Source organism: Sciurus vulgaris (assembly GCF_902686455.1).
Source record: "Sciurus vulgaris genome assembly, chromosome: 2".
Taxonomy (NCBI): domain Eukaryota; kingdom Metazoa; phylum Chordata; class Mammalia; order Rodentia; family Sciuridae; genus Sciurus; species Sciurus vulgaris.
This window is the reverse complement of record NC_136462.1, coordinates 186,358,219-186,373,292: the sequence shown is the minus strand read 5'-3', so window position 1 is coordinate 186,373,292 and position 15,074 is coordinate 186,358,219. Positions and strand designations below refer to the sequence as shown.

General features: G+C 40.5%; 1 protein-coding gene across 1 annotated transcript in view; it reads right to left on the bottom strand.

Moving 5' to 3' along the window:
* Positions 1 to 13,025, bottom strand: part of TOP1 (DNA topoisomerase I) — an 83,248-nt gene extending 70,223 nt beyond the window's left edge. The window contains exons 1-2 of the mRNA XM_079126912.1: positions 12,760 to 13,025; positions 12,429 to 12,453 (exon numbers count right to left, since the gene is read on the bottom strand). Of these exons, the coding sequence (XP_078983038.1) occupies positions 12,429 to 12,453; positions 12,760 to 12,792 (58 nt within the window). The 5' untranslated portion in view covers positions 12,793 to 13,025. The remainder of the gene's footprint in view (positions 1 to 12,428; positions 12,454 to 12,759) is intronic.
* Positions 13,026 to 15,074: the final 2,049 nt, after the last annotated feature.

Below are 15,074 nucleotides of genomic sequence, written 5' to 3'. Positions count from 1 at the left end.
CTCTAAACAAAATATAAAAAAAGGGCTGGGGATATTGCTCAGTGGTTAATAAGCGCTGCTGGGTTCAATCCCTGGTACCGAGAGGAAAAAAAAAAAAACCAATAATAATTATAATAAATGATGGAAAGAATGTGGAGAAAAAAAGGAACATTTTTACCCTTTGGTGGGAGTGTAAATTAGAACAACTACTATGGAAATCAGTATGGAGATTCTTCAAAAGACTAGGCATGCAACTACCATGTCTCCTCAGTATTTCTGCTAAATAAAGTCATCATACTACAGTGACACATGCATCTCTACGTTCACAGCACCACAATTCACAACAGTCAAACTTTGGAATCAGCCTAGGTGTCCATCAACAGATGAATGGATAAAGAAAATGTGATTTTTATACACACACACACACATACACATATACACAATGGAGTTTTATTCAGTCATCTGCAGGAAAATGGATGAAACTGGAGACTTATGTTAAGCAAAATAAGTCAAACTCTGAAGATAAAGGAACATGTTTTCTCTCATGTGAGGAAGCTAGAAAGGAAAAAGGAAAAGAAAGGTGGGTCAGGTCTCATGAAAATCAAAGGGAGGTCAGTACAGTAAAGGGACTAAGGGGTGGGAGTTGGGAAGTACTGGGGAGTGATATTGACCCAATTATATTGTGACAGGTAACAATAAATCCCATCACTATGCACAACTACAATGTACCAAGTAAAAAACAGTGAAAAAAAAAAATGTAACTACTGAAAAAAGAAATCAACTTTTATAAGCATACATTAAGAAACAATGTTCTGGTCCTTTTAAAAAATTCTGTAAGCTTTACAGCTTGACCAATGTAGTGTCTTAATCAACTGACACTAAATATACATCTCAGTCAAATAAGAGAGTAAAGTTCAAACAGAGTGATCAGTTTCTTCAAAGATGGTTTATGTGTCGCTAGCATTAATCAGAATCATTGGATATTTTTGGAGATTTTAAATGCAGATTTTCAGTACCTTCTACTGTACAATCGACTTCTAGGAGTAGTAATAGGAATATGTAATTTTACCAAGCACTCCCAGGTGATTCTTATGCATATTAACTTGAAAACAACAATTAAAACATTTAAAGCTCTCAACATTTCTCATTTGACCATTAACTAGCTAGTGAGTATGGAAAGGGAGGTGTTCCCATCATGCAATGTACACTTTCCTTGAGCCGGACATAGTGTCACACCTATAATACCAGCTACTCGAATAAAAAAAAAAGGGCTGGGGATGTAGCTCAGTGGCAGAGGTGTCCCTGGGTTCAATCCCAAAGTAGCATGAAAACAAAAACAACAAACATTCTTTGAAAGCTTCTGTACTGACCATATAGGATGAGACAGTGCTCTTGCCCATTTCTTTGAAGTAGGCAAAAACATAAATTTCTAAAGACTAGAATGAAAAATTGGAAGAAAATAACAAAAGTCCAGTCAAAGCCAGGAAAAAAAGTGGTTATTGGGGGAGTGGGTTTGATTGTAGACTTCCCTAAAACGGAAACGGAGTATCTTTAACTCCTCCCTCAATACTGAAACAGGCTAAAATGTTTCTAACCTTCAAAGTGTTCACAATACTTAGTGTCACTGGGAGTAGTATAAAGAAGCATTGGGCATATCTATCTAAACCTTACCAAATTATAAAGACCACAGACATTCCAGGTAAAAGAATACATGAACAAGACCTAACATGATCTTTAGAGTTGAAGAAGAGTAGGAAGCTAGGGCAAAAGGACTTTAAGTTCACAATCAGCCTGGGAAACTTAGTAAGAATCTGTATTTAAAAAAAAAAAAAAAAAAAAAAAAGTGTATGTTCGGTGCAAGGACTGTGGATGTAACTCAGTGCTCGCCTAGATTGTGTGAGGCCCTGGGTCTAATCCCCAACAGTCCCCAACCAGGGGGAAAAAAAAAAAACAAAAAACCAACACATTTTCAGTAAATGTACTTTTCAGGTAGCTTTCAGTTTGAAAATAAAGCATAACAAGCCTGCAATTACAAAGACTAGTCAATCTCTCCCCTTTGGTTTCCTTTCCTGATTAAATGAAAACACAAAAAATTAAGAAACGAATCTTGAGATCTGATCAATTCCCTGAGAGGTTCTTATTTCATTTGTTTGCGGGGGGGGGGGGGGGGGGGGTAATGGGGAATTGAACTCAGGGGCTCTTGATCACTGAGCCACATCCCCAGCACTTTTTTGTATTTCATTTAGAGATAGGGTCTCACTGAGTTGCTTAGTGCCTCACTTTTGCTCAGGTTGGCTTTAAACTTGCAATCTCCTGCCTCAGCCTCCCAAGGTGCTGCGTTATTTCTTCATTTCTGACGCTGCATCCAAAAATAAGGCACAGCAAGTTTAATAACTACTCTTACTACTTTTCAAGTACTCAAATCATTTTTCAGGAATCCCTTCTTAGCCACAAAGGTTTGTTCCAAGACATTCCTTGAATGCCTAAAACAGAACCAAATATACACTTCCAATGTATACTGTTTTTTACTATTCGTATGTGCCTATTATAAAAGCTTAATGTATAAATTAGGTACAGTGATTAACAATAACTGATAACAGAACAATTATGAAAAGATATTGTAATAAAAGATAGTTAAAACAAATTGCTCGTTTCTGGAATTTTTCATTTAATATTTTCAGAACACAGTTGACTATGGTTAACACAAAACTAAAAAAGTCAATTGCAAAAAGGGGGACTATAGTCAAATCACTATGTACTCCGCATCTTCTGAGGAATTTTGCAGCTTTTGTGTACTGCCCATATTAAGACATTTCATGGATTAGGAAGTGGCAATAATAGCTATATATATAAACTGCTTCATAAAATTAATTTCTTAGAACTTTAAGTACTGAGCCTAATTACTAAGATTTTAGTTTTTTTGTTTTGTTTTGTTTTTTTGGGGGTGCTGGGGATCGAACCCAGGGCCTTGTGCTTACAAGGCAAGCACTCTACCGACCGAGCTATCTCCCCGGTCCCTTAGTTTTTTTAAATTTGTGAAAGTGGTGATTTCAAAAATCTTTATTTCAGGCAATTTAGTTCAAGGATTTCAACTTTTTAAAATACCTGAATTAGCTATAGTCACATGGATCTCTCAAACAGAAAAGGAACATTTATAGTCACTCTGATGCTCTACCCACTTGCTCAGGGAAACTAGAAAACTTTTTCTAAAACTTATGCGACACAGTTGTCTGATATAAAAAGGTAATGCAAAGTAAATACACTGAACTTAAATGTCTCTATTTCAAATGAAAAAGTTTAATAAGCACATAAGTATAATAAAAAAATTCTGGAACAGGAATAAGAGTTTGGACATCTTTGGAAATGTAAGTTCCTAGGTTTCCAATTTCTCTTATTCTGATAGTCAAACATTAACTACTACAAAGTACCTCAAGTTCCCATTCACCTTAGTATGACAGGAGCCTTTGTACTGGGGCCCAAAGAAAAATCCCAACAGAGGAAGTGAGTGTACATACCTATGACTTAGTAACTTCCAAGTGTTCACTCTAAGAGGCATAAGAATTTTTCTTCCCCATCCATCTGTATCTACTAGTTAGATATTTATTTTTGAATATTTGCATGAAAATGACAATTTCAATTTTCCTTTTACAATTAAACATAAAATGTTGAGTTTTCTAAGTAGATTTTTAAATATTACACCATCTCAAGTACAAAGGGGTGAACATTACTCAATGCCAGAGATTCCTAACCTGTAATTGAAATAGGTTGTACACAGCAGGTACTTGTCACTAGGCGACTAAAGATGCCCCAAAGTCTAGACAGTCAGTACCATCCTGAACTACCCTGCCTAAAATTAACAGTAACAGTACCAAATGCAAGGCTCCATAAAGACCCCTCCTGCTTGGGGTAAACAACAGATACACAGCCAAGTTTAAAGAAATTAAAGGTGTTCCCTTTTTTACAAAAGACTAATGAAGTAACCTCTGAATAAAGGTGTTTGTTTTGGGGGTTTTTTGTTTTGTTTTGTTTTTTTAAAGAATTAACAAGGAAATACAAATTTTGTTCTTAGCTTTACCTTAAATAATCCTCACATGTTCTAATCTTCAATCTTGTAAGGCCAAGTATTATACCTACTTTACAGGTGACTAACTAAGGCTCTGGTACTAATTGGTTCAAAGATGGAGCAACCAAGCAGAAGCTCAAGAATCCAAATTTCAATTCCCTAGACTCAAAGCCTCTGCTATTTGCGTGTATATGCATAGTGGGTGAGGGGAGAGACTACTCACATTCTGACATTCTGTAACCGAGGAAAACAATGTAAGATTCAAAGCTAGCCTCAGAACTGGCAAGGCATTAAGCAACTCAGTGAGACCCTGTCTCCAAATAAAATACAAAATAGGGCTGGGGATATGGCTCAGTGGTTGAGCGCCCCTGAGTTTAATACCCAGTACATACAGGCCTTTAAATCCAACCCTATTGTAGACATTCTTCTTAAATACTGAGGGCAATGCAGTTTAACAGTATTAATATTCTCCTCAGTTTTTCCCCTCATATATTTTAAGAACCATATTTCCCTGAGATGTTTATTTTTGAAGATTTACTCTTTGAAGAATCTTTACAATTAGGCACCATTCTGTAATTTCTATAACATTCAATTATCTTCTCTAACATACCTTTAATTGATTAATTTTAAAGTCTGCTCCTGTGATAATTTTCATGATCAATGGCATAAAATCTCTTACTAAGATCCATTAGGCTTAATCTAATGGACATTAGTGAACACATCCCAAAATGACTTTATTTCCTTTAAGTAGCACTTCTAAAACAACAAATTCAAGACAACTCAATATTCAGCATCAGCTAGATTTATAAACTATTACTAAAATTTCTGCTGACAACACAAATTTAAATTTTTTTTTTCATGAAACTTCCTAAATGCCTCTCTACTCATGCACAATTCATACATAGAATTTGTTACTGAATTCTTACATGTAAGCTTTATTATTTAAGGTATTCATGTTCCCAAGAATTACTATTTTGTAGGAAGTTGAGTTGTTCACTTTAAGTCACCATTTAAATAAACGAAAATTTAAGATAATTCAGGAGTTTTGCAGTTTAAAAACATGGGGGGGGGGCGGTGTAAAATAGTGGCTTTTGAAGAAACATGCTGAAAAGACATGTTGATTTTTGTGGTTTAAATGCACACACAAATAGTGACTTTGGCATTCACTTATTAAATGTATCTAAACTTAGCCCAAACCTACACATGGAGGCAGATTTTATTTTACAGTGATTGCTTTACAATTGGAAAAGATCAAAGTAGATGATGCAGTTCAGTTAGGTAAAGACTCAACCAACTCTAGTTATATGCTACAATTCACTGTGTAAATGTCAGGAAGATTTAAAATGTTAACAGAAAATACCAATGAAGGATAAACTCACCGACATCCCTATCCATACCTAAAATTCAAACTAAAGATTCATTTTGGAATAGAAGCTGTCTGACCAAAGCTTAATTTCACAATGTGAAGAATCACCTTTATAGACCTATTTAATTCTCATTAGCTTACGAACCAGAAACACCCTTGTTTATAGATGAGAAAGGCTCAGGAGCCAGGCCATGTGTCACAGTAAGAATAAGGACTTTACATTTTTCTTATTACTACTCCAATTTCTTTTCTACCACAACTGCTCAAGAAGAGTATATCTCCCCACGTCCTCCCTCTTCACCACCTTACCCTTCAATTATCAATCTGGTTCCAGTTTTAAGAACAAAGCATCTCTTAGAAACAACATTCCTGGCACCAGGGGTCCAGGCTATCTTTACCCACAGATAATTAACGGCAAGCTATGATGCCTGTAGTACAAGTTTATCAATTACAACCTGGGTTTCTGGAGTCTGCACCAAGGTATTATGCCATCAAACAGGGAGGTGAGAAGCGGGAGAAAAAATAAGGAAAATTTTCCTCTCCTGGTCTCTGGTTTTCCTAAGAACCTAAGCAATCTCTGCTACTCCCATTCAATTCAAATATAATAAACACACGGTGTCTAGTAAGCCATCAAAATTAGTTTTCCTCTTCCCACTTCCTGTTCTGCTGCTGAGCAAGAGCTCAGATAGCTGACTACAAAGAAATGAAGAGTCTATCATAACTGAGTTGGGAAAATTAAGGATCTTAGGCAACGAGATCCCAAAATGACACAAGCTTCTGAAACCTGCTAGATGGGTCTCCTGCTCAATCAGTAATATTCTTATGAAGCTTTATAAATCTGAGCATTCAGATACGGTAGCAAGGTTAAAATGTAGACTTTCACTACATTATTTTATCATACAACTTATCTTCAAAGAATGTCTCCCCAAGAAAAGGTGGTCATATGCTTGTATCTTTGCTAGGTTGTGCCAAGAGAAATGATACAAAGGATATTAGCAGGAAGGGTTGGGCTGGGGAATTTTTGATCTTAAAATATAAAAAAATGTCAGAATACCCAGGGATCTGTTAAATTTGTTCTCAACTACATCATTCATCTGCATAACAAAGGCAGGTGACTGAAGTCCCTAATAATGCTGATTGCTTTAACATCTTTTCTTGGAGCTTGTCTAGGTGGATCTCAGGAATGCAAACGAACTAAATTATTTGGTTCCTTAAATCCACTGATACAAAAGTTAATTTAAAAGCTTCAGAGGGGAATTACAGACCCCACAGAGATGCATCCCCCATCCCAAATCTCAGGATAGATACGAGATATAAATATAAATGTTTACTATTATGTTTCAGAAAAATTCTCACAGTAAAGGTGAAAACAGCAGGGAAATGACTGGGCCTAAAAACTTAAAGATAAATTAAAAATGGGCTAGGCATGGTGGCACATGCCTATAATCCCAGCAGCTCAGGAGGCTGAGGCAGGAGGATCACAAATTCTAAAACTCAGTTTCAGCAACTTAGCAAGACCCTTAACAACTCAGTGAGACCCTGTCTCTAAATAAAATACAAAAAAGGGCTGGGAATGTGGCTCACTGGTTAATGGCCCCTGAGTTCAATCCCCAATAGCCCCCACCCCAAAAAAAACCTATCAAAAAAATTAAATTGCCTATCGCCCTTGGAGTTTCTTTCTTTACTAAAAATTTAGAGACATAAGTGACAGATACAGATACAGACAATATAAACCCTGATATGAATAGTCTAGGTCTACAAACAGAATAAAAATCATGTGCAGACAGGCATGATGGTGCAAGCCTGTGATCCCAGTTACCTGGAAGGCTGAAGAAATAGGATGGAGAGTCCCAGGCCAGCCTGGGCAACCTAGTGAGACACTGCCTCAAAATAAACAAAAAAACACAAAACAAACACCCGTGTTCAACAGTACCATTTGCTGTTCAATCATTTCAACAAAATATTGGTCATTTCCTCTACTACCAAAATTGTCCCCATCACATCAAGCCTTGGCCACAGCGCCATCCTCTGCCCTTCATCCCCCTTTAAAGCACCCAGGCTCCATACTATCAACACAGTGCACATTGCCTGCACCTAGATAGGCAGCAGGCAGGGAGAGTGGGGGGTTGACAAAATGATAATTATTTCGAATTGATGGCCTGTATTTTAGATTTCCTACTTGAGTCTGGAGCTATGGGAATGGAAAGCTGCTTCTTCTGATTTAAAAGGCATGAAAATAGGGAGGAAGACTTGTTTTCAGATACTACTGAAGAAAAACACAATTTGAAAGCTTCTTTTAAACTCCGTACTTTATTTACTTCTTAAGGGGCAGTTTGAAACTTCTCCCATTCTAAACTCTTTACCTTAAGAAGCTAAATTCTTGACTGTTTGCCCAAAAGCCCTTATTATGCAAAATTAGTGGTTTCAAAATAATTAAGACAGCAGATAATCTAAACCACAGGATACAAAATTTACTCAACTGACTCTTCACTTCTAAATGCAATGAATTTACTATATTTTACTATTCTTTCAAGAGGGTTTAAAAAAAAAAAAAAACCCTCAGGGTCCTACATCAAATACTTACTTCAAACATTTCCATAGCTTCATTCAAAGCAATTATATTTGAATCAATTTTTTCCAAGTCAATCTAGAAATTTATTTGAGTTCAACACAGTTTCATATGGAAAGCATGCAATCCCTCACAAAAGACACTTCTGTGGAAATGACTGTGAGTTAGAGGAAAATCAGTTTTATTTGAAACTATAAAAGTACAGCAAAAGATCTCAAAGACCTATAGTGTACACATACATTCATTACCAACTAATATGAAATAACACAATGTCAGTAAAACCTGTGGTCTCCTAAAATGGTATACATCCAGAAAAAAACAACAAAATCATGTCTCATACCATTAACTGTGGAGGACAACTGTTACTATAATATACAGGTGAGTTTTTTCTAACATATTTACAGACTCAAAAGGCAGGCATTTTTTGCACCTCACCACCACACATATGCACTGAAAACAAAAAAATCTTAAAAGTCTAATTTTGGAATGTAAATTTTATGACATATTAGTTAAGAATACCTGGTACTCATAAATATTAATTCACCAGGACCAGAACAAATTAATGAATTTATTTCACACTCTCACTATTCCCCATTTTTATGCTGACAGTAAGAAAGAAAAGTCGGACTCAATTCTTTTGAATCAATGAGATTTGCGGACCGAGTTTCTACTTTCCATTTTATTCCTATCTACTTATCAAAGAAGAGTAGAAGTTAGCAACAGTTAGAATTATTATCTAATTTTTACATTTTGAACCATAAATTCTTTCTGATTCCTTTATTTACATTTACTCCTAGATTTTCTTGTTTCACCAGGAATACCAGTCTAAAATTTGTGAGATCTGACAGAATGAGATTCTAGCAGCTTACTAATTCTAAAAAGGTGCCTCAAGGGGTCTGGCTGCAGTGGAAGTAAAGCCAACACTAGAAACTAATGCTTTTAAGTAGATCTGATTTGAGTCTGAAGATGTTCCAAAATTCATTTGCAGGTGCCATCAGTTTCAGTCTTAAAATTGTAAAGAGAATTTTTTAGAGTCACAATAGTGTCCCCAACACACGCCCAATAGCAGAGGAGTACAACTATCTGTTAGCATCAGAAACAATTCATACTTAATCCATTCTCATTCAATTTGAATCAATTAAGCTAACCAGAATCAACACATGATCAAATCATGACAAGACAGAGTCAAGTATTCTACCATACTAAAGAGGTACGTGTGGAGAAGAACCCAAGAACTCCAGAGTAGATAAGCAAAACTTCGTGTTCTTGAAATAGGAGGAGGGGAAAAATCAATAACGCCCTAAACTGATGCTATCATTATCAACTTTACAGACAGCTAGGCAGCATGTACAGTACTGTAATAATGACTCAGTCCCACTATAGTTAGCATTACCAACACTTACAAAGAAGTCTTTTCACTTAGGTAAAAGAGTAGTTATGATTTCTGCTCCTGAGATTCCTAACTCATGGTGGATATTTTAAATATGACTACATTTCACAAATAACATTTTCTGAGCAGTGGAGTATGGACTAGAATGTTCTAAGTTCCATACAAACAGCTACAATTTTACATAATATGAAGAATGAGTACACCAAAGAGGGAAAAAAATCTTCTACATCTTAGGGGATGATGGCAAGAAAAATGAGATATGTGATTTTAATATGCAAACTTGCACAGTTAATCTGTAAGATGGGTCAGTCCTGCTTAAAATCATGCTTAAGCAAGTTCTTAATACAAAGATCAATAATGACTTGTCTGAGTATGTTATTTTTACTTTTTAAAAATTATTTTATAGTCACATAAATCAATCACTGGTAAACAATATATTACTTGATTGAGTGAGCACACAATTACTAATACCACATTTTCTAGATTAATATTTGCAAAGATAATTACTCCAGACACGTATGGTTGTTGGAAGACAATTAAAAGTGCTGTCTTGAAGTTCAACATATTAGATAAAAAGCAAACTATCAACCCCTTCCCTCTCTCCTCCTTCAGCTCTTATAATAAAGTAGAGATATGTGCAGCTTCAGATTTCTCCATACTAGTATCATTCTTATAGCACAATGCTAGGCTCATGGGCTTTGGAGTATATCACTTACTGACCTTGGGCAAGCTAGTAAATAAACCAAGGCCTCAGTTTTCTCATCTATAAAATAGAGATAACAGAACTTAACTCATAAGGGTCTTACCAAGGATTAAATTAGGAAACCCAATTAGGAAAGCACTGAGATTCTTACCTGGTAGACAGTAAGCATCCAAAAAGTATTAGCTATTATTGCCAGAAAACATGAACAAACACATCCGAAAAGTCAACATAGGCAGTTTATTTTGGTCTCTATAAAACTGGTAGTGGATCAACAGCCTACCAAGTCCATAATCATTCATATATTCAACAATTTCTTTGTATAATTTAGATGAGATCTATGGAAGTTATGTTTCTTATGAGAAAGGGCTAAACACTGTTTCATCACTAAATATATTATATACTCATCCCAGACAAACATTAAAAACCTTTTTCTACATTAAGATTCCACCTTCCTTCAGAGAAATCAAAAGGACTAGATCCTCACCTGCCACATCCTTTCTTTGTCTGCATGTCCCAAAGAAACACATCCATACTCTTGCTAGTTCTTAACAGCAGGGGCCACATCTCCCCCTTTTAAAAGACGCACAGGTTGGCTCAATGTACTTAAGAAACAGTCCAAGCCCTAACAATTCTCAGCACCTAGTCTTGCACAATACCCTGCTCAGAGTCACCTCAGAGAAATTTCCCCACCCCCAAATAAGTCCCCTATGCTCCCAAAGCGCTTTGGATACACATATGCCCCAATACCTACCTTATAATTAACTAATTATGTCTCCCCCAGTAAAATGAATTGAGAGCAAGAGCAGCAATGTGGTCCTAGGTTTAGCTCTAGCACTAAGTACAGTGGTTGGCTCCTACTAGGTGCTCAAGGAATGCTACCATTTAATCAGATTCTTTCCTGGCTCAGTACCATCTCTTGCTGGATGTCCACTTCAAAAATCTAAACATAAGGCTGCTCCCAATGGAGCAGGCTAACATGATGGACTGCTGATTACAACAGCAGAAAACCTACTCATCAGCTTCTCCCATTGGAGAGGTTCCCGGAACCCAAACTCAATTGAGCACGATTATGTACCATCAGAATGAGTGGGAATCCCCAGCACACAACAGAGGTACCCTCTCTGTCAACTGGATTAGTGGGAAGCCTGCAAAGGTGAGTTTTGTTTGTTTTCTTTTCTTGTTTTTTTTTTTTTTTTTCCCTTGGGGGGGGACTCTTTCCTGGTAACTGAAGTGAAAATACTTGAGGAATAAATGTCTTGGTTTGGCTGACAAGGGTTCAAAAACAAAGATGTGAGGAAATCAATCCAACTCTTGACTCCTGAAAAACAGCCACTTCTACAAAGAATGTACAGGAAACTCTGGTGGGTGCTGGTCACTCTTTGTTTCAATAATTAATATCAACACCCCAACCCCAGCCCAAAAGAAAAGGCAAACACATCAGGTCCAGAAGAGATGCTCAAAAACCTTTCCTCTCAACAAGTACACTAAACTGTTTCTCAAAAAAAAAAAAAAAAAACCACCGTCTTGGGAACCACAGCCATAATGAAAAGTTCTAGTCCCTAATACTTTAATTAAAAAAAAAAAAAAAAAAAATCAATATGCCCAAGTCCAACATTCATAGTAGATGACAGAAAGAGAACTTGCAAACTTTCTGAAGGGAGGTATCTCTGCAAAGAACAACTTGGGGGGGACCTCAAAATACGAATTACTCCACAAAGAAGGGTGGCTGTAGTTCTAGAGTCATAATTCCTACCATCAACATCTTACCGCCCCCCCCCTCCCCCAAATCAACAGTTGCCTAAGGGAATCTTTCATTCTGGAAGCAGAAAAGGAAGCGAACATGAAGCAGAAAGCAAATAACCTCCAAAATAAAGTTCTATTTGGAAAAAAATGATAATCAGTCTCCCATCCTTCCCTTTCGGGTGAGATCTGTGATTTATATGGCTTTGCTCTGCAGAAAGCTCTTTCTGGGCAGCTCAAGAAAGGAGGCGAGGGAGAGAAAGACACAGGCACCAGAAAGGAGAGGAGAGAGAAAAAGAAAATGGCGCAGAGACTAAGTCCCGACCGTCGACAAGGCGACTTTCCCGGGAGGAATCCCGGCCGGGAAAGGCCGCCCGCAGCCCGGCGGCGGGCGGCACGGGGTCTCCGTTGCCCCCTCTTGGGAGAGCCGCGACCTGGGGGAGCTGGGGCCTCCGGAAAGGGGGTCCAGAGGCGGCCCGATGGGAACAATGGGGCCGGTGAGCGAGGAGCCGGGACTTAGTCTCTGGGACGCCATGTCTGTCCTCTGCCCGGCTCGGGCCGGGCGCGGGGGAGGCGGCGGCGTCTGGGGGCCCGGGGCGGGGCGGGGGGCACACTCACCATTCAATCGGAAATCCGCTTCGATCTGGAGAGAGAAAAGGAGGGAAGATGAAACAACAGGCACGTGAAGCCCGCGGGCGGCGGGCGGGCGAGCGCGGCCGGGGGCCGGGCCCACCCAGCGCCCCGGGGCCGAGAGGGACGCGGGGGCCCGGGGTCAGCCTCCCCGGGCAGCCATCCCCCCGAACTCTAACTTGGCGGCTCCGCCCGGGGCCTGGCGAGCCGACCTCCCTCGGCGCGCGGCGCCTGGCCGGGGACGCGGGCCTGTCAACGCGGCCGGGCCGGGCCGGGGTCGTGGGAGGGCCGGGCGGGGGGCCGGGGCCGCGGGCCGTACCTGGGAATCGTTGTGGAGGTGGTCCCCACTCATGTCGGCCGGAGCGGCGAGCGCGGCGGGCGGCGGGGCGGCGCGGGGGAGACGTGGACGGTCGGGCCGGCCTGTGCGGGCGGGCGGACGGGACCCCGGGAGGCTCGCGGAGGCGCGGGTAAGCGGCGGCGGCGGCGGCGGCGGCGGCGGGCCTGAGATTCCCGGAACCGCTGAGGCGGCGACAGCGGAGGCGACGCTGACAGACTGCCGGGCGGGCGACGAGAACAGACCCCAGCAGTTGTGTAACAGCCTAAGTTCGCATTTCGGGTGACTGCGCCTGCGCGGCCGCTTTTAAATGGGACGTCGGCGACGTCAGCGCTCGCGGAAAGGGGACGAGGGTTGCGGTCCGCCTCCTTGCGATTCGAAAGACAGACCGGGCTTGGCATCGCAAGCTCCGCCCCCGGCCCGCGCGCGCCGCTGCGATTTGCATAAAGAGCTGACTCCTCCCCCGAAGGCCCACCCCGAGCCCCTTCGGTTCCTCTCCCGGCGCCCTTTCTCGGAACCCCGAACCCCCGTGCGAGGCAGTGCGCAGGCGCTGTCCGGACGCCGCCTCCGGACCAGAGCCAGCGGCGCGGCCACGTGGTGGGCCTTTAAAGGCCGCGGCGGGACCCCGCCGGGCCGGGTGGAGCAGATAGCCAGCTTCCTCATCTCTTCAGAGCTGGGGAAACTGGAAGCTACAAAAACCTCGGCGACCACGACGTCACGGCTCTCACCAGCGACTCTCAGATGCTAACGTGGCCCTGAAGCCGTTTGGAGGAGTCACCTCCCCAGCCTTTGTCCAGGTCCCCCAATTTCTGAATTATTTCACAGCCACTTATTTTAAAATACCCTTAATATTTCGGTCAACCAAGAATCCAGTTTAGCTCCAGTTTCCACCCGCGTGCAAATAACCGTGGGTCACCAGGGGGCTGATTTCATTCGTTCCTTGTACAAACCTTGCTAAGCATCTACAATGAGCCAAGAATTATGCTGATAAAAGAAAGGGACCAAAGGGAACCGTACCAGTTAAACAACGACCCGGCTTTATTCACCGCTGTATCCCTAACATGTTTTGGGGGGAGAGATGAGTAGGGATAAAAAAGAACCGCCGAAGGAGTACCTACTGGATGCCCTATCTTGAATCCTCACAATTCAATTCTGTGAGGTCTCCTATTTTACAAAAGTCAGACTGTCTCAGAGATGGGTAACCTACAACCTCCTACACACTTAGATGCCTCACAAAACCCTCCAGGGCTCAACCCCTCTCCACCTATTGAGAAAATCCCTGCTGTAGCATCGTCCCATTTTACTCTAGTCCAGCTGATTGCATCTCTCATGCCAGACGTCTGCATTACCTCTTGCTTGGAATAAATACAATAGGGTAACAGAGTCCCTGCTTCCATTCTGGCAATCTCCCAAACTTCTCCAGCAGTTCCCCAGGTGATATTGTCAAAATGCAAATCTATCCGTTGTCTGCTTTGTAAACTTTGCTACATCTATTACCACTTCCACTATTATTATTTAATATTTTAATGTATCCCCTTTTTTTTTGCTTCATCCTAAGTATTAACTATGAACTAATAATGTCTATGAAATCAATTAAAAATAATTAGGAAGAAATGTTCATCATTGAATCATAAAGTCATCTCCACCACATCTAGGGGTAAACACTTTGGGATTAGTTATAAATGATTCAAAGCTCAACATAAATATCACTCTCTCTAAAATGGCCCTGCCACTCCCCCTCCCCATCCTCACACTAGCTGATGAGCCATTCACATGCATATAAAGTGCCACTCATAGTGTCTTTTTCCTTTTTAATAATCACAATTCTTAAGTTACTAATAGGGTAATTGGTGACTTAATCTCCCCTGCAGAATGCAGAGTCTATAATAGTGAGTGAGGACTTGACCATCTTGCTTAGCACTCAATCCCCAGCACCCAACAACAGGTCTTCCTACAGAAGTAGTAATCAATTAGTGAATGAAAGCAGAGTTAGTTAGCAGTTTCTAACTGCTAACTAGAAACACATGCTTGAAAGTCAAACTAACCCACGTTTGAATTCTGCTCTCTATTAGCTCTGTGACCTCAGACAGGTTATTTAACTTCACTTAACTTCCAGTTTCCTCATCTGGACAATGGTGGTAATTGTGACTATCTAATAGACATCAAAAAGAAATAGTTGTTTAAGGGCATACAACTAGTAGGTGGCAAGTCTTGTATTCAAACTTAGGTTGGCCTGCCTCCAAAACCATGTTCTTTCTCTGAAGCAACCTGCCAGAACCAATTTCACCTTGCTCTTGGTG